This window comes from Bos indicus x Bos taurus, chromosome 22 (assembly GCF_003369695.1).
Source record: "Bos indicus x Bos taurus breed Angus x Brahman F1 hybrid chromosome 22, Bos_hybrid_MaternalHap_v2.0, whole genome shotgun sequence".
NCBI lineage: Eukaryota > Metazoa > Chordata > Mammalia > Artiodactyla > Bovidae > Bos > Bos indicus x Bos taurus.
In genome coordinates, this window is record NC_040097.1 from 13,722,014 (window position 1) to 13,741,713 (window position 19,700).

The following is a 19,700-nucleotide window of genomic DNA, read 5'->3' on the forward strand; positions in this document are numbered from 1 at the left end:
CCATCCCGAAAGCCACTTCCTCTCATGCCTCGTCTCAACACTTCTTGCCGAAGATCTAAGTCAGGGGTCCACCGCAGGCCAGGCCACTCTTGGCCCTTCTGTCTCACCTGACACCATGGCTGCTCCCTCACTCTAGGATCTTACAGAAAGAAGGGAATAGGGAATATCCATTCCTGGGACCCTATCCACCTCCCCTCTCTGCTGCTAAGTCGCTTCAGTCGGGTCCGACTCTGTGTGACCCCACGGACAGTAGCCCACAAGGCTCCTCTGTCCACGGGATTCTCCACGCAAGAGTACTGGAGTGGGGTGCCATTTCCTTCTCTACCCCTCTTTCAGTTCATTTCAGTTGCTCAGTCGTGTCCAACTGTTTGCGACCCCATGAATCGCAGCACACCAGGCCTCCCATTCCATCACCAACTCCCAGAGTTCACTCAAACTCATGTCCATTGAGTCGGTGATACCATCCAGCCATTTCATCCTCTGTCGTCCCCTTCTCCTCCTGCCCCCAATCCCTCCCAGCATCAGGGTCTTTTCCAATGAGTCAACTCTTCGCATGAGGTGGCCAAAGTACTGGAGTTTCAGCTTTAGCATCATTCCTTCCAAAGAAATCCCAGGGTTGATCTCCTTCAGAATGGACTGGTTGGATCTCCTTGCAGTCCAAGGGACTCTCAAGAGTCTTCTCCAACACCACAGTTCAAAAGCATCAATTCTTCGGCGCTCAGCCTTCTTCACAGTCCAACTCTCACATCCATACATGACCACTGGAAAAACCATAGCCTTGACTAGACGGACCTTTGTTGGCAAAGTAATGTCTCTGCTTTTGAATATGCTGTCTATGTTGGTCATAACTTTCCTTCCAAGGAGTAAGCGTCTTTTAATTTCATGGCTGCAATCACCATCTGCAGTGATTTTTGAGCCCCCCCAAAAAATAAAGTCTGACACTGTTTCCACTGTTTCCCTACTTTACTAATCCCTATAAATGTCTGACTCACAAACTCTGTCTCCAGGACTAACCTTTGCATCCCTGGTCACCCCCAGAGCCTTGACCCTCAAGAGCCCAAGCTCTCGCAACAGGGCCTGCTTTGGGGCATGGCTGTAAAGCCGGTGCAGCCTGAAGCCTGGCCCATACAGACACTGGGCTATTCGTCCAGCGAACAGATTCAGACTAATTGCGGCCTCTTCTCACTGCCTTCAGAGGGACTGACTTCCCATGGCCTGGCATAGCCAGCCAGGTGACCTTCCTAACACTGAAAAATGACCATCACCAAAACGTCTGGCACCCCACGGACAAGGGTTGTAATCCCAAGAGCAGGAAGATGAGACTGCATCTGCACTTCCATGGCAGAAGTGGGGAGCCCACGTGCCCTCGAACATACTCTCACCGCCTGCGTTCTCAGTCCGAGGGCACCTGTTAGCTGGCACCTTTGCATGCCAGCACAGGCATCCTGCACACGTTGGCTCAAGAATACAGACAACTATTAGAGCTGCAAGTGATCTCTGGGACTACAGGGCTAGGGCTCAAAGCAACTCAGAGACGTTAAGCAAGGGGCCGCGGGTGACCCAGCCCCAGGCATGGGTGAGGCAATACCCTCACCTGAGCCACTCACCTTGATGAGGAACCAGACCAACCCTCAGGAAAACATCGCCTGCATCTCACATATGTGCATGCCAGAATCCCCAGCCAACCTTGAGACTGGGGCCTGCTCCATGCTGGCCAAAATTTGAATCAGGCAGCTGGGCCAGGACTGGTACACAGGACCTCAGCAAAACAACTGCTTGACTAAGTCAACTTTTCACCAGCTGACAACTCCGTGCCTCCCTAGGCCTTGGTCTCCCATCTAAAGAGTGGAGCTAACTCAGCCTAGAAGTTTAAGGGACCTTGAGTTGGTCACCCTCCCCCTCCTCTGCAAACCCAGGCGCCTAAAGCGGAAGAGTTTCAAACACTTGGATTCACTGTTAGCCCAGCTGATTTTCATTAACCTTTCCCCAAACCCACTATGTCTCTCAAAGAATGGGTCTGGTCCATCTGCGCAGAATTAACCAGCGAGATCAAGTTAAATGCAATTCCCAGACCCTACTTGGTTCTGAGCAGCTAGGTCGGCTCTCTGAGGCCGCATTTAATTTGCAAAATTTGCTCAGAAATCCCGAGCTCCCTGAAACTCAAGAACTCGCCTCCAAACCCAAAGGGTGAAGACTTTCTTCTTCGGAGACCCAACTGTTAGCATCAGGTCTCATTTTGTGGAAAGATACATTGACCAGAAAACCAGCGATAGGGACGGTTTCTACTACACAAATTACACACAACTTAAATTTCTGCGAGTAACTCAGTGCGACTCTGCTGTTCCCGTCCCACACGTTTCCCGGGGGTGGGGGTGGGGGGGTGGCCAACCTCGGCGTCCAGCCTGGGTTCTCCAGACCCACTCGACCTCCCGGCCCGACCCGGCCGCGGGCTCCGAAGTGCGGCCACGGCCCCGGGTCGAGCGCCTCCCCACTACTCACCGTGGGCAGGTCGGTCCGAGTGCCGGGACGGTTGGCGGCGGAGTCGGAGGAGCTGGCGCCGGCGGCCCGGCCCAGCCCCGCTACACTTTAACCGGCAGCGCCCGCGCTCCGCGCGCTCCGGGCGGCCAGGAGGGGCACCGCGGGCGTCTCGGACCAGACCTGCTCCCGGCGGCGAGCGGGCGCCAGGCTGGCCTGCCGGGTGGGGCGGGCGGCTCGTGCGCGCACTCGCGCACCTGGCTCACCGCACGCACTGGTGCGCTGGGACGGCGCGTGCGTGGCTGCCCGGGAGACGCTCGGACCCGGGCATTGATCCCGCGCGACCCCTGCAGGCCGGGCACTACATTCCCCACCCTGGGAGGGCGCCAGAGGGCCGCCCCTACCCGGGCGGTGCTGGGGGAGGCGGAGCCCGGAGGTGTGGCCCCGGGCGCCTGGATAAGAGCGCGGCCCGATGCCGATCCGGACCCCGCGCGGTGGCGGGCGGTGGCCCCGCGATGTCGCTAGTACTGCTGAGCCTGGCCGCGCTGTGCTGTGGGGCCGTGCCTCCGGAGCCGGTAAGCACCCCCTGTCCGCTCCCCTCTCCCGCGTTCCGGTCCCTCAAACCCGGACCCAAACGCGTCCCAACCCATCAGCTCATGCTCCTCCGAGGCGTTCGCAGAGGGCCGTCTGAAGCCGGGATCGGGCGTCGGACTGCTTAAGTCTGGGGCGAGGGAATCAGACGGGTTCGGATGTCACCATGCGTTCTTGATCCAGCCATCTATGCTCAATAAGCCTCGTGTCCTCATCTGTCTAACTGAAGGGTCATATCCCTCACTCACCAGGATTTAGTGAAGGACAGCTAAAATAGGGGCCGTAAAATAGCAGCAAAGAGCCTAGCACTTAGTAGGCGTTCACTGTTGTTATTGCCTGGGGTCGCAAGAGCTGCTTCTACATTCCAGTCGCCTTTTTTGCCGTGTTCTTTTTGCTATACTGGGGCCCTTGTCCCCAGAGCTAAGCCCCTGAACTCTGCAGCTTTCCCTTCTTCCCCTGCCTTAAAGGATTGAGGGACTTTTCTGGGTCTTCAAACAAAACCTCATTTGCAAAATAGCGTTTGAAGCTATATTGCTGCCCTTAAGCATAGCATGCAGCATTAAAGCGTGATGTCATTTGCTGATGGAAAGGCATACCCTGCCTTGATGTCTTCAGCTCCTCTCCTTGTCCTGTCTCAGTTCAGAGCCCACCCCCTCACTCCACCGCACCCCTACCTTTCCCCTAGAGGAAGAATTCATTGCTTTTGCAGTACCTGCTACTAGGCCTGTAGCTTGAACTCTGTACAAAGCTTAGAGCTGTGGCTTTGCTTCTTTCTAAAATTTATCTCAGCAGCCCCTTGACAAGAACTTAGCTCCCAGTATCACCATGGTGGCTTGTTTAAAAAACTGTCTGGTGACATCCCTTGGAGTTCAGCTTTAAAAAGACAAAGATGAGTGACTGACAGTTCCACCCAACTCATATTACTCAAATCAACAAAGTCTTGCCTTCTGTCTTCATGGTGTTGAGAAATGTTGAGGCTGCAAGGGCTCAAATTCCAGAGCCGGTGGACTTACCCACACTGTGTCATCTGTGTCACGGGAACTTGCTGCTTCCTTTTAGGTCTTAAATTTTATTCCCAAACCAAAGGACTAATTACTTTTTTTAATAAAAAGACATGAGCAGTTAATCCAAAGGATTTAATATTGGCCTTTCTTAGATACTGATGATATTCTTTATAAGTTCTTTTTAAAAGATAACATGATGAAATCATAGTTGCTTTATGATTTGGTAAATAGTTCGAGTGAGTCCTTTTATATCAGAAGGGGAATTTTTTTAAAGAACCTTGGAAAGGTACCATGGACTGCATTCTTCTGCTCTTCTTGGCACAGCCTGTCTTTAACCTGGGGAAACTCAATAAATATTCTAGACTGTCCTAGAAGGCTACAGTTAGTGTGAAGGGGCCTCTGTGATGGTCCAGAGTTATCCCCTGCTTGTGGCAGGGAAGGCTGAGCTGCAGAGAGGGGTGTAAACCCACCTTTGATCTTTAAGGGAGATGATGGCCAGGCTTGACGTTCAAGTAAATGGTGGTTAATCTATGGCCCATCATAGCCTATCATAGGGCTGCTTAATGTCTCCCAAATTGTGAGGTGGGACCAGATCAGCCTTTCTTTGAACATGCACCACTTGTATATGCATTTAAGGGAAAAGATGGTGTTTTGTCTAATTTGGCAAATGAAGTCTTGTGGTTTGCTGGTATTCAACATGGCACTCAGTTTCTTTCTCTCTTGCAGACAATTCAGTGTGGCTCTGAACCCGGTAGGTGCACTAGAAACAGGGCTTTACGTCAGAAGTACAGTTGGACTTTCAGGGGACCTGAATCCCGGCAGTAGGTCATCGAAGACCAGGCGCGGGTGAAGCCTCCATCTGCCCAAGGCAGAGCTCCCAGGGTTTCGGGTGGGCTGGTCTCCTGGCTGGAAAGAGGCACAGGAGATCAAGTGCCATGGGAGGGACGTCATTTACACTTGGGAACAGGAAGCAAATGTTTTAGAGAAGAAGGAGTGTTGGAGATGGTAGCATTTAAAGAATGGGTGTGTTTCTGCCCAAGAAATGTGGATGGACAGAGTGAGCTGGAGAAGAGATGGTACTGACAGAGACTAAGGGGTAGGAAGGGGGAGTCATGGGGGTAAGCTGGCTGGAGTCCAGGCTGAGGTGTGGGGGTGGGCAGAAGCGATTCTAATAAACATGTCGAATAAATTAGATACATACATATGTATGAAGGGACCCAGAGTGGGCACATGTGCCCTGTAGGTTGGGCCTAGGAGGTTCAGCATCACCTTGGCTGCACATCAGCCAGCACTGAGAAATGTCTGGCCTGCCTTAGCTGAAAGAAGAGATGAGTTGTGAGTGAGGGGTGGTCACAGTGGGTCATGTAGAGCAAGTGGCATTGGACTGGGCTGGGGAAAGGGTGTCATGGGAAGTTTTGCCTTCTCCCAGGACCGTCTCCAGAATGGATGGTCCGACACACCCTGACCCCAGGAGACCTGAGGGACCTCCGAGTGGAAACTATTAAAAGCAATGTTGACCTGGAGGACTCTCCAATTTTGATGAACATAAGCTGGATCCTCCGGGCAGATGGTAAGTCTGCATCCATCAACGGTAAGGCCCGACATGTCTACTAAAGCAGAAATGGGCAGACTCTGTGGCCCGTGACGTCCCTTCCCGGCATACCCAGCAGAACACATACACGCGTGCCACAGATACACCATACATGCCATGCATGCACCAAAGCCACGGACGAGAATGCGCACAGTAGCAGTATTCACAACAGCCAAAAACAAAACGCCTTCAATGCCTGACAGCAGACTTAGATTCACAAAACGGAATCCAGTATATCAATTAGCATGAATGATTTATAACGATGTGTGGATGACTCTCACAAGCAAAAGAAGCCAGATTCGGGCGTTCATACTTACACCTCTAAACGCAGGCCTGCGGTCCTACCCACCAGATGATTCCACTAACAGAAAGTGCAAAACAGGCAAAACTACTCTATGTAGTCAGAAGTCAGGACAGAGGCTATTCTTGGGTAAAAGTTGCTCAGTTATGTCTGATTATTGGTGATCCTATGCACTCATTGTAGCCTGCCAGGCTACTCTGTCCATGAGATCCTCAGGCAAGAATGCTGGAATGAGTAGCCATTCCCTTCTCCAGGGGATCTTCCAAACCCAGGGATTGAACTCAGGTCTCCTGCATTGCAGGTGGATTCTTTACCATCTGAACCACCAGAGAAGCCCATTCTTGGGTGGGGAGTGACTGAAAGGAGGCCTGAGGGGCACTCCTGGGGTGCTCCTTGACCTGGGTACTGGCTGCACAAGTGCGAAAACTCATCAGGTGGTGTGCTGGTGTTGGTGTGCTTTTTTACATGTTACACTGCTCTTCATGGAAGGAAGCGGGATAGGGCCAGAGATGATCTTGCAGGTTTAGGAAAACATTCTCTTGGGTAGATAACTTTTCCATCTCCCAAAGGACATCATGGAAGTCCTAGCATTTCTCTGAGGCACTTTGGATGAACCAATACTGGGGGCCTAAAGCTCATGTCTGTAGAGTCCCCTCACTAAATTCCATATGGTCATAGTCTGGGAGTGCCAAGCACGGGGAAGTGAGCGAGCTCCAGTTCCTGCTCAGTCAGGTTCTCAGGGGCCAGGGGGAGGCAGACAGACTGTCAGGGGAATCCTGGAGGGACCTGTACTTCATCTTCGGTGGGGCTGAGGGGAGAGGAGGAGGAGCGGGCCCTGGTGAGACCACAGTAAATTAGATGGCATTTGGCTTCATCCCTGACACAGAGTGAGCTCCTGTGTTTGTTAGCTGTCATTGTAGATGGTGGTGCATGAGTTGGGCCTTGAAGGAGAAAGAGTTGGTGAGGCCAAGAACAGGAGGAAAAGGCATTGCAGGGATGGATCAGCAAGGATAAAGGTTCGGACAGAACAGGCTTGGCTGCTGAGGACACTCTGAGAGGCCTCTGCTCCACACAGCACACCTGTTCCTCTTAACAGAGGTCCAGGATAGTGTAAAGGTAGCCTCCTCTTTGCAGGTGCCTGTGAAACTCAGGCTCACCTATGAGGAGGAAAGGCTTTGGAATCTGAATCCATATGGTCCCTATGACCTTTGTAAGCTATGGCACAGCTCCCTGCAATTCCCAGCCTCACTTACCCCTTCTGTAAACCGGGAACAATCATAGTGCCTACCTCTGAGGGCCACGGTGAGTGTGAAGGCAGGTAGGCTGTCTGGCATCAAATCAGCTACAGAGGAAGTACTAAATACATAACTGCCCTCTTACCCACCTTGGCAGCCAGCATCCGCTTGTTGAAGGCCACCAAGATCTGCGTGATGGGCAAAAGCCACTTCCAGTCCTACAGCTGCATCAGGTGCAATTACACGCAGGCCTTCCAGACTCAGACCAGACCCTCTGGTGGCAAAGTAAGCACTTGGAGACACTTGGGAGGGCTGTCACTAATCTGGGTCCTTTGTTGGGGGTGTGGATTTGTATTCACATACAGGCTGCTGACAGCTACAACCTGGAACCTAGATGTTCAGGTTCAAATCCCACTTGGGGCCATTTCTCTGCTGTGTGCCTTGGGCAAGTTAGCATCCCTGGGCCTCAATTTCCCCATCAGCAAAGTGAGGGAAGTGTTAGTCGCTCAGTCATGTCCAACTCTGTGACTCCATGGACTGTAGCCCGCCAGGCTCCTCTGTTCATGGAATTCTCCAGGCAAGAATACTGGAGTGGGTTGCCATTTCTTTTTCTAGGGGATCTTCCTGACCCAGGGATTGAACCCAGGTCTCCCACATTGTGGGCAAATTCTTTACCGTTTGAGCCAGCAGGGGGGGGCCCAAGGGAGGGAAACTGACCCTAAATTATATCCTGGCTCTAGAATTTTACACTTCTCTGATTCTGTGGGTTACACTGGCAAACTGTGTGGGGTCAATTTCCTTAGTAGACATTGGCTAGAGACATAAGTTTTAGCAGTGGGTTAAGGAATGGAATTATAGATGAAAAGGACGTGGCAAGTCAAGGGTTCCCGCTTTGCTTTGCAGTGGACGTTTTCCTACATTGGTTTTCCTGTCGAGCTGAACACAGTCTATTTCATTGGGGCCCATAACATCCCCAATGCAAATATGAATGAGGACGGTCCCTCCATGGCTGTGAACTTCACCTCCCCAGGTACACATCCTCACTCCTGTCTTATCCTCTGTCTTGGCTGGGACACCTGATCTGGTATGTGGTTTGGTAGAGACAGGCCAGGTCCCCTGGATGAGATGTTTGGCCTTGCTGAGTCTCGGTTTCCTCATGTGTACTAGGGATACAGCAACTGCGTCACTCACAAGGAGAGGACTGAGTCAGGTGAAACGGAGGGGAAAGCCCATTCCTGTGCATTGGGCACTGACTGAGCACTTGACACCCATCATCTCACTCGGGCTGTCAAAACCCCCAAAGTTGGGACAGCCCTGATTTACAGATAAAAGAAACTGGGAGCTTAAGGAAGTTGCCCTGGTTACACACACAGCGCAGTGAAGCTGCTGGTCAAACTCTGGTCCTTCTTGACTGATGCACATCTGCCATTCTCTGCGGTCGACGCAAAACGCTTGTTCCAGCTTCTGGGCAGGATGTGTAGTTTGACCATGTGTGGCTGGTCTCTGAGGATGTACAGACTCCAGTGGGTCTGCCCCCTGAGCTGGGAGGAGAGGCCGATGGCACTGAGGTGAGCACTGGTTCTTTCCCTTGCTCTATGACACACGCTCAGCCCTCTGGTGTCACACCTGCACGATCACACATGGGGTCAGTGCGAGGATGAGACAAGGTCTTCGGTGAGGAGGGCCCAGCAAGGTGCCTGGCCCCAGCAGCTCCCACATCACTCCGGCTCGGGCTGGGTCATCTGTTCTGTCCCCACGCCTGTCCCTGTGCCAGCTGTGCCACTGAAGCCAAATGGGGGCAATTTCCAATCTGTTTGCATTCCTTGGTTCTGGTCTAGTGTATTCTCAGCATCACATCATTTACTACACAGTAGTTCCCAGGTTTCTTGGTGAGACCAAATCTCATTTTAAAAATATTTTGGAATACTTTTATAGAAAAGTTGCAAAGCTAGTACAAAGAGTTCCCATATAGTGCTCACCCAGTTTCTTACTGTTGATAAAGGCTTTTCTTTTACATAGGATATGTTACCACAATCTATCAGTCAAAACTAAGAGTCCAGCACTGGTATTTCTATGAACTAAAGTCCAGATTTTATTTGGATTTCATCTGATTTCCCACTAATGTCGTCTTTCCGTCCCAGTGGCATTTAGTCCCCAGTGTCTTCTTCATCTCATCTGGTCTGTGGCGGTCTCTTAGTGTTTCCGTGTTTCACGACCATGGGTCTTGAGGAGTGATGGCCATGCCTCCTGCAGGATGTTCCCCCAATCTGGGCTTGTCAGGTGTTTGTCTCATGATCAGACTGGGGATATAGGAGTTTGATGAGAATTCTACAGGTGAAGCACTCTTCCTGTGGCGCCTGTGGGGCGGGTGACATGCACAGGACGTCATGGGTGATGCTCACCTGTGTCACTGTTGAGTGGTGTCTTGCCAGGTTTCTCCATGTAATCTAGTATCTTTCCCTTCCCCAGCTCTAGTTTTTGGAAACAAATCACTAAGCCTACCCCACCCTGGGGCGGAGGGGCACAGAGTAGGATTAAGCTCCACCTCTTGGAAGGGGCAGTATCTACACGTAATACCGAACCTCATTTTTCAAGAATGGCTGGTTTCGAGGTCTTCTCTTGGGGATCACAGATAGCATTCTGATAAAGGCTGTATTCAAATTAGATTCTGGTTATCATTTCGCAGGTAGATAGTCTTCTGTTTAACAGTATGTTAGCATCTTATTTACATCTGCTATCTGCCCTCATCGGAAATGTTCTGGCAATTCATTACAGGTGTGTAAGCATGTGTTGTGTGCACACGTGTTGGCACTGGGGTGGAGCAGGGTTACTTTTTTCTAAAATGTGAAAACTTTCAAATTTCCAGGGTGCCTGGACCACGTAATGAAATATAAAAAAAAATGCATCGAGGCAGGTAAGTAAATTCAGCATTTGCTTTTGTTATGAGAAGAAATCCATAGCTCGAGCCAGCACAGCTCAATCAGACTTTTTACGATGAAGGAACTGAGGCCTAGAGTAGGTCTGCTCAGTGAAGGCTGATCCCCAACCTGACAAACTCTTGGTAGGTTTATGCAGTGAGCAAGTCACAGGAAAAACACCCCATTCCCTTGATTAAAGTAACATTTTAGCCCCCAACAAAGGCCCTCTCTGCCTGGATGGGACTCCATGAAAGTCCTCCGCCCGCTCAGACACCAGCACCACTGAGCTGTGGCCACAGGGACCTACCTGGATTTGCAAACATTCAAGGTGGCAGCATTAGCTAAAGTAATGGCCTAGAAGCATGCTCCCAACCTGTGACCTCACAGGGGTCACAGCTCACAGGCAGCCTGTTAGAAACTGCCCCTACCCTCTGATTTTTGAAATAAGCCCCTTCAGGTTAATCAGTCCCAACCATCCAATTTCCAAGGTGTTTACAAGGATTTCTGTGCATTTCTGGGTAATGATAGTCTTAGGGTGCTAATGAGGCTAATGGTTTGGAGGCACCAGCCCCTGTCTTTTAGGCACCCCCGCCCCACAGGTGTCCTTGTGAACCCCAGCAGGCCGAGCATGTGTCTCCCGCTGATGGTGGACTTGGAGCTTGCGCCTCCTTGTAGCCCCCTGCCGGCATCTGGAGCGGCGGACCCTTTGGGGTGTAGGGGGCCCGAGGGCCTTGAATCAGTCCTGGGACCCAACCCCTAAAGACAGTAAGATAGTTGGGAGTGAGGGCTTGAAATGGCCTCCTGGGTGGGGAAAATAATGCATGCTCTTCTATATCATGTTCCTGGAAATGAACCAAGTGCTGATTTGCAAGGCACATGATTGAAACAACTGGCTTTTCTCACAGAGTAGACCTGTCAGGGTATTCTGTTAAGCCATGAGGCACTTCCTTATTTCCTGACATTCGGTTAAGCTGGGGCAAAGCAGGCTGATGGATGGAGTTCTGGAATCCAGAGTATTCTAGCTCTAGCTGAATTCACTCGCTCTATAAACTCAGACATGTCTCCTAAGCTGTGGCTCTTGCTCCCCATCCCGGAAAGGGAGAAATCCTGACCCCCAGCCCTTCACTCCAAATGGATGCCGAGAGCAGAAGAGAGCAGTAGAACCTGGCCTGTGCCTCCCATCACCGTCAGCCCAGGGAAGCTGTTTTCAGCAAAGCAGTGACGTGGGGTCACTAAACTTTCTTGGGCAGCAGGTTACTCTGAGATGATAAATAAAAGACACGCTGTGTAGTAGCTTGTATCTCGTGGAGGTGTGCCTCAGAACAGACATCTGTTTTGGTCAAGCCCTTTCGGGGACTTAACTGAGGGCTCAGTTTGCAGCTCCATCCTTGTGATTCTCCTGACTCACAGGAAGTCTGTGGAAGCCAAACATCACCGCTTGCAAGAGGAGCGCGAACACGGTGGAAGTGAATTTTACCACCAGTCCCCTTGGAGACAGATACATGGCGCTCATCCAAAGTACCGCCGTGATTGGGACTTCCTACGTGTCAGAGGTGCTTTCTTCCCCTCATGTCCTCAAGACCAGTCCTGTCCTCCACCCCCAGCTCTCCTTCCCTTGGGGAACTTCCCTGGACAGACTCTTTTGAGAGAGCAACAGGCAGGACTGACTGATATACAAACGTGCTGGGCTATTTTGATTAATTAAAAAAAACAAAACCAAGCCCCCTGGGGGCATCTCTGGAAACATCCCTGTGAACCTAAAACCCACCAAAGGTAGAGGTCTCAGAAGTACAGAGTGCATCTGGCTCACGCAAATTAACGAGTTCCAGTCAGTCTGGGAAGAGCAGTGGCTTCACTGGCAGTCTTTAACCTACTCCCTCCTATGCTCCTAATTCTTGATTTTGTCTCACTCACCTGCACCAGAAGGAACTAACTCGAACTTCCGTGGTGGTTCACGTGACTGGGGAGAGTGAAGGTGCTGTGGTCCAGGTAAAGCTGAACAAGATGCTCTGGCGGGGACAGAACGGGGCTCACTGACCCACTGCACCGCCACTCGCTGCTTTTGAGCGGTCCGTTCTGGTTGGAGCAGATGCGTTCTCTCCTCGGCTCGCTTCTGCCAGCAGCCTCTCTGCCATTATGTGATGTTGATGGGGAATCCATGAGGTCAGAAAGGTGAACTTATTGTCAAGGTCCCTTTGGCTTCTGTGAGTGGCTGATGACTTTCCAATATGTTTTTATTCCCATTTGCTGTCACAGAGCCACAAAGGAATTCTGAGACAGGAATACCATTTTGTTATCCCAAGCCTCCATTTCCACTGCAAAATGAAGTAAAATTCCTGATCGGTTTATGAACTTTGAAGGGCAACTCTGTCCTCTCGGGACCAGTGATTAGTCCACTGGAGAACGGAAGTCAGACCAGCAGATGCTCTCAGGGCTCTTTCTGCTCCGAGTTCATGTTATTGAGGGTCCCACTGGAACAGAGCCACACCCAAGATATAAGACTCTTTTGTTCTTCATTCCTGGGGACATAAAGGCAGCACTCAGACATGCCCAGGGGAGCAGATACCCATCAGCATGTTAGAACTGCACCTCTTTTCTAAGGAACCAGACTCTCCTAGTCCCAAGGGACTTAAAAGTGCTGATTAGGTCAAGAGGCGTCCCACTGCCCTATTTTTTGAGGACATATTTATGTATTAGGATGCGACCTAACCCTTTTAGATAAGGAAACTAACCTCTTAGTGGGCATCCCGTGTGGCTCAGTGGTAAAGAATTTGCCTGCCAATGCAAAAGATGCGGGTTTGATTCGAGTCGGGAGGATTCCCTGGAGAAGGAAGTGGCAACCCACTCCAGTATTCTTGTCGGGGAAATCCCATGGATAGAGCAGCTTGGTGGGCTACATACAGTTCATGGGGTTGCAGTCGGACACAACTGAGCATGCAAAACCTCTCAGCAACATGTACAAAGTTTAGATCCATAACCCAGGAGTTGTAGGAGGTGTCTGGTCTTAGGTCACTGGTCTGGATTTTAGGGCTTTATAACAGAAGTATGACCAAGGGAAAAAAAAAATGCCTTACTACAATGCCAGAGAGGGGTTGAAGCTAGGAAAAAAGGGATGAGAAGTTCTGGTGAAAAGTAGGAATAATGCTAAGCCCCTTGCTTCTCCTTAGCTGACTCCGTATTTCCATACCTGTGGCAACGACTGCATCCGACAAAGAGGAACCGTGGTGCAGTGCCCACAAACGGGAGTCTCTTCTCCTCAGGATCATGGTAGGTGCCCAGCACAGAGCCTCAGGACAGGAAGGACCCCAGCCCTACCCCATTCAGAATGCAACAGGCTGGGGGTGTGGGGGTAGAGTGAGAGAGGGTCCTGGCCTGTGGGTGCTGAACAGGGTGCAGGGAAAGATAGCGGTTCTGTGCCCAACAGCTACAATAGGAATAGGAATGAGGCTTCATTTATGAGATCAAGATCCTGACCAAGCAGGACATACAGAAGAAGGGAAAGAAAAAAAATCAGTGGTGCAAAATAGATGTTCAGAACACCCCAAGGGTCTGCTGAAAAATGTCAGTGGTGTAAAAGGACTGAGTGAATGAAGGAACGTGCATTTCACTGCATTTTGACTTTCTTATCTGTCTCAGTAGCCCAGGGCCGGCTGTTACTGTAACTCGATGCGGCCACACAGACATTTGGATAACAAATTAGGAATAGTGGCCCCGGGGAGACACACCTCGTTGGTGCCTGAGAGCAGCCTGTTCTGGAGAATGTCTCTCTGGATTTAATGATGTTAGTTCTTTCAAATTAAATGCTTCCGGAACTAGCCCGGCATAGGGTCAAAAGTTGGAAGGTGCTGTTTTTAGATACCCAGCCTCCTGACAATCCTGCTGTGTGGGCACAGTGCCGACGGATTCCTGAGCAGTTTCACACCCTGGAGCTTAACTGACTCTCAGCATTCCTGTGACCGGGTGGCATTACCCTCACATTTGTCAGTCTGACAGAACAGCCTTTAAAGATGCCCTCTATGCATACTATGTATTATATGAAGTAATTGCACCCGGAATAACATTAATTCATCAAAGAACAACAACAAAAAAAACCTGAATGTAAACTCTGGTTACCACAGTGAAAATGTGGAGTAAAAGGCCAAAGTGATTTTGAAGGACCATTCCTAAACTCCTGGGCCCCCTCTCCTTTTTGAGCATCTACTGAAAGACCTGGACACTCTATAAAAAAAAAAATACCGATCTGCAGAGATCTACTGACTGTTGGCTTTGAAGGAACCCAAACTTGTCTACAAAGCGTCAAATAAAAATTTTAGTCTTCAAATAAGAGAAAAATCTGGTTGTGTGCTGCTTAAGATAAATAAGTTCTGTTCTCCCCAGACAGAAGTGTGCTGGGTGGCTGGCTGCCTCTCCTCCTGTCCGCTCTGCTTGTGGCTACATGGGTGCTGGTGGCTGGCATCTATCTGATCTGGAGGCACGGTAAGGGTTATAATTCAGCTCTTTAAAGAATGACGCTGATTTTTTCTTTTAAAGGAGCTTCCTCCAGAGGCAATCACATTTTGGCATCAGAATAGAGTCAGACAACATTTATTTAATACCTTAGAGCTCTCCTAAAGACTGATCACACCTGCAAGGGTAAAGCAAAGGTTGGGACTCAGGATTTCACTCACCTTTTTAAGTCACCTTTTTCTTTAAATCACTGAGGCACCTACCAAGACTGAAATGGTCCAAAGATAGCTAATAACAAACTGCCCCTTATTCGAGATAGCTGATCTACGCTAGTTCCTACTTTTTTAAAATAAATTCTTCCAAGGCGTAAGAAAAACACTGTGGCAAGAATACACAGGAGAACTGTACAAAAAAGACCTTCACGACCCAGATAGGCACGATGGTGTGGTCACTCACCTAGAGCCAGACATCCTGGAGTATGAAGTCAAGTGGGCCTTAGGAAGCATACAACGAACAAAGCTGGTGGAGGTGATGGAATTCTAGCTAAGCTATTTCAAATTCTAAAAGATGATGCTGTGAAAGTGCTGCACTCAATATGCCAGCAAATTTGGAAAACTCAGCAGTGGCCACAGGACTGGAAAAGGTCAGTTTTCATTCCAATCCCAAAGAAGGGCAATGCCAAAGAATGCTCAAACTACCGCACAATTATATTCATTTCACATGCTAGCAAAGTAATACTCTAAGTTCTCCCAGCTAGGCTTTAACAGTATATGAACCTAGAACTTCAAGATGTTCAAGCTGGATATAGAAAAGGCAGAGGAACCAGAGATCAAATTGCCGACATCCACTGGATCATAGAAAAAGCAAGAGAATTCCAGAAAAAACATCTGCTTCATTGACTATGCGAAATCCTTTGACTGTGTGTATGGATCACAACAAACTGGAAAATTCTTACAGAGATGGGAATACCAGATGACCATATCTGCCTCCTGTGAAACCTGTATGCAGGTCAAGAAGCAACAGTTAGAAGTGGACATGGAACAACAGACTGGTTCCAAATTGGGAAAGGAGTACATCAAGGCTATATATTGTCACCCTGATTGTTTAACTTATATGCAGAGTACATCATGTGAAATGCCAGGCTGGATAAAGTGCAAGCTGGAATCAAGATCACTGGGAGAAATATCAATCACCTCAGATATGCAGACGACACCTTATGGCAGAAAGTGAAGAAGAACTAAAGAGCCTCTTGATGAAAGTGAAAGAGAAGAGTGAAAAAGCTACCTTAAAACTCAACATTTAAAAATGAAGATCATGGCATCCGGTTCCATCACTTCATGGTAAAGAGATGGGGAAACAATGGAAACAGTGACAGACTTTCTTTTCTTGGGCTCCAAAATAAATGCTGATGGTGACTGCGGCCATGAAATTAAGATGCTTGCTCCTTGGAAGAAAAGCAGTAACAAACCTAGACAGCATATTAAAAAGCAGAGACATTACTTTGCTGACAAACGTCCGTATAGTCAAAGCTATGTTTTTTCCAATAGTCATGTAGGGATGTGAAAGTTGGGCCATAAAGAAGGGTGAGCACCAAAGAATTGATGCTTTTGAACTGTGGTGTTGGAGAAGACTCTTGAGAGTCCCTCGGACTACAAGGAGATCAAACCAGTCAATCCTAAAGAAAATAAACGCTGAATATTTACTGGAAGGACTGATGCTGAAGCTGAAGCTCCAATACTTTGGTCACCTGATGGGAACAGCTGACTCATTAGAAAAGACACTAGTGCTGGGAAAGATCGAAGGCAGGAGGAAAAGGGATGACAGAGGACGAGATGGTTGGATGGCAACACTGACTCAATCGACAGGAGTTTGAGCAAACTCCGGAAGTTGGTGATGGGCAGGGAAGCCTGGCATGCTGCAGTCCATGAGGGTGGCAAAGAATTGGATACGACTGAGTGACTGAACAACAAGGATCTTGCCAACCCAAAAACACTGAACACTTGAATGAGAAATCAGATATCAGTATTGATATAAACTGCTAGGGGGAGGCCCACTGATAACCTCTGCTTTCCCCTCCCCTCCACACACAGACATGGAAATGCAGCGTTTGAGCTGTCTGTGATGTTACAGATAGAATAAGATTAATCCCGTGTTCTTTCTTAGGTAAGCAAGCTGTATCGAACTCTGACCTTAGAAATACTTCTATTAGTGGGAATTGTTTGACCTGTATCTATTCATTACAGTAGTTTCATAACTAGCTTCCATTCTGTACCATGTATAGGACAGAATTCCAGTTGACCAGCTGAAATGACCTACCACTTAACCTTATGTAACTGTAAAGAAACCCTACCACCTACAGGTAGAAGATGGAATTACTACTTAGTTGACGCAACTCAAAACATGATGTGAAAGGGCAGAGGTCAGCTGTCCTTTTTATGTATGGCACTGAAAATCCTACAGTTACAACCACCCACCTGAAACAGAGTACTCTGAACCTAAATAGTTTCTGTGAATTTATGTGAAAAGGGATGGGCTTGATCAAGAGAACTCAGTGACAGGGACTTAGAAAATAAATCTTTTGCAGCATCTTTAAGGTTTAAGTACTGGTATATTTCAGATCATGTGTATGAAAGGAACTTTAGGGATATTTTCCTCTCTGGCAGTAGTAACACCTCTGATGCTCAGCCAGTGTGCCCTAGCAAGGGGTCATTTATCTGCCATGGTTTCGACTGGCGTGAAAGCCTGTTACTTGCTGTGCAGAGATGACATAATGCTTCTCTCCCCCACAGAAAGGATCAAGAAGACTTCCTTCTCAACTACCACGCTACTGCCCTCCATTAAGGTTCTTGTGGTTTACCCTTCTGAAATATGCTTCCATCACACAGTTTGTTACTTCACTGAGTTTCTTCAAAACCGCTGCAGAAGTGAAGTTATCCTTGAGAAGTGGCAGAAAAAGAAAATAGCCGAGATGGGTCCCGTGCAGTGGCTTACCACTCAGAAGCAAGCAGCGGATAAGGTCATTTTCCTTCTTTCCAATGGTAACACCACGTGCGATGGTAACTGTGACGAGAAGGAGGGCGGCCCCTGTGAGAGCTCCCGAGACCTGTTCCACCTCGCTTTTAACCTCTTCTGCAGTGATCTGAGAAGCCAGGCTCATCTGCACAAATACGTGGTGGTCTACTTCAGAGAGGGTGACATCGCAGACAGCTACAGGGCGCTCAGCGTCTGCCCCACGTACCGCCTCACGAAGGACGCTACAGGTTTCTGTGCAGAGCTCCTCCGTGCCAAGCAGCATGTGTCGGTGGGGAGAAGGTCACGTGCCTGTCACTACAGCTGCTGCTCCCTGTAGCCCAGCCACGAAGCAGGAGACCCTAAAGCCTTCTGACCCCTCCAATCACAGGGAAAAAAGGCTCTGTAAGCATCTGAAGTTTACCATATAGGCTACTTGCAGGGAGGATTACAGCTGAACCCTGAACAACCCAAGGGTGCTGACCCCTCTGCAGCGGAAAATCCAGGGAGAACTTCACAGTCCATCATCTCTATCCATGGCTCAACCATCTGCAGATGTGTAGTGCATTACTTACTGAAAAAAATGCACTTAAGTGTATCTGCCCAGTTCAGACTTGTACTGTTCAAGAGTCAACCATATGTATATCTGCTTGAGCAAAAGGAATAGGGAGGATTTACAACAGGATAATTTATAAAGGAATATATACACCTTAATCTAGTAATTAAATGTTATACCAATAAAATTGTTATAAATATTACCAAAGACTGGGGCATTACAAACGGAAACTAAATTTATAACTCTAAACCTCAATTTCATATCTAAAAATCAGGAACACTGTACAACTATAGCCACAGTGATAATCAGTAATAAAGCATTTCCCACCTGAACATCCAGTCCTGAATAGGGCATGCCCTGCAGAGTAGGTAGAACTGTTTAGCTCTGTAACTAAGTTTAATTAATGAAGGCCAAAACTGAGAGTCCTCACTAGTTCAATAACTTCTTAGGTGAAAAACCCTCTATAACACACAAAAATCTTTATAACAGACATAGGGAATAACAGGCTGCGCCGATCTTTGCTGACCATGTGCCCTACTCTGTGTGGAAACACTTCTATACCTGGTATTTGCATAGGACCCTCCCTCTGAACCAGCTGAACTAGCCTCATGTCCTACCTGATTCTTGGGCAGGGGATTTTTAACATCAACAAAATATATCACTTACAGAGCTGATGTCTACCTTTGCCCAAAGTTACCCATTAGAAGTCAACTGTCAGAATTCAGAGTTTGTTGATTATACGTAACTTTTCATGTTCAAAACAAAAATAATTCCTATGTTGAAGTTAGCCCTCTTGAAGTAATTAATTTTTTATAAATGAGTTATTATACTGTTTTACTTAAGTAAAAAAACAGAATCTACCTTGGCATTACAGAACATAGAGATGGGTGGCATTTTAAGTCTTCCAATTTTTTTGACTTTTCTCAAAGCATCTTTTCCTTAATGCAGAAGTCACCAAAAGTTGGTTATATTACCATTTGTATTTTTCTAGGAAAGCCTGTCTCTCTCACACAGTGCAAGCCTGCATCTGCTCTAGAATGTGGATCAGTTTCAGGTGGACGACTGTTAAAATGTTTTTGTCGAGTATCCCTAAAGGGCCATGCCACTCCTCTGATACATGCCTGGCTGCTGCTGCTGCTAACTCACTTCAGTCGTGTCCGACCCTGTGCGACCCCATAGACGGCAGCCCACCAGCCTCCCCCGTCCCTTGGATTCTCCAGGCAAGAACACTGGAGTGGGTTGCCATTTCCTTCTCCAACACATGAAAGTCAAAAGTGAAAGTGAAGTCGCTCAGTCGTGTCCGACTCTTAGCGACCCCATGGACTGCAACCTACCAGGCTCCTCCGTCCATGGGATTTTCCAGGCGAGAGTACTGAGTGGGGTGCCATTGCCTTCTCCGGATACATATGTTACAAAGACCAAAAAAAGAAGCAGAGTGTACAGCTTCACAAGCAAATAATTAGTAATGCCTGAGGCAAAACAGTTAATGTGGTAAAGCTCACTTCCTTGTCGTGTTCAGTTTGCATGGTGCTTTTAAGTGCTGATAGTAAAAAATGGACATGACCTATGTCAAA

At 48.6% G+C, this 19,700-nt stretch overlaps 2 protein-coding genes across 7 annotated transcripts in view; one reads left to right on the forward strand and one right to left on the reverse strand.

Annotated features, from left to right (window-relative positions):
* The window catches only part of CHDH (choline dehydrogenase), a 92,204-nt gene extending 89,406 nt beyond the window's left edge, over nt 1–2,798 (reverse strand). The window contains exon 1 of one of the 2 annotated variants that reach the window (XM_027522570.1): nt 2,500–2,798. The gene's annotated coding sequence lies outside the window, so the exon portion shown is untranslated. The remainder of the gene's footprint in view (nt 1–2,499) is intronic. The other variant, XM_027522573.1, reaches the window with a different exon arrangement.
* A 90-nt stretch (nt 2,799–2,888) lies between these two features.
* Nucleotides 2,889–18,333, forward strand: IL17RB (interleukin 17 receptor B). 5 transcript variants are annotated; one of them, XM_027522577.1, is made up of 11 exons: nt 2,942–3,050; nt 4,797–4,821; nt 5,500–5,640; nt 7,355–7,482; nt 8,101–8,227; nt 10,064–10,111; nt 11,526–11,668; nt 12,039–12,104; nt 13,283–13,382; nt 14,493–14,591; nt 17,351–18,333. In XM_027522577.1, exons 1-11 carry the CDS (start codon nt 2,991–2,993, stop codon nt 17,908–17,910), a joined length of 1,497 nt encoding a protein of 498 aa, XP_027378378.1. In that variant the 5' UTR covers nt 2,942–2,990; the 3' UTR covers nt 17,911–18,333. The 5 variants fall into 5 exon arrangements, with proteins under 5 accessions (XP_027378379.1, XP_027378377.1, XP_027378376.1 ...); XM_027522576.1 differs by lacking the exon at nt 4,797–4,821 and having other exon boundaries at nt 2,908–3,050; nt 12,042–12,104; XM_027522575.1 differs by lacking the exon at nt 4,797–4,821 and having other exon boundaries at nt 2,922–3,050.
* Nucleotides 18,334–19,700: the final 1,367 nt, after the last annotated feature.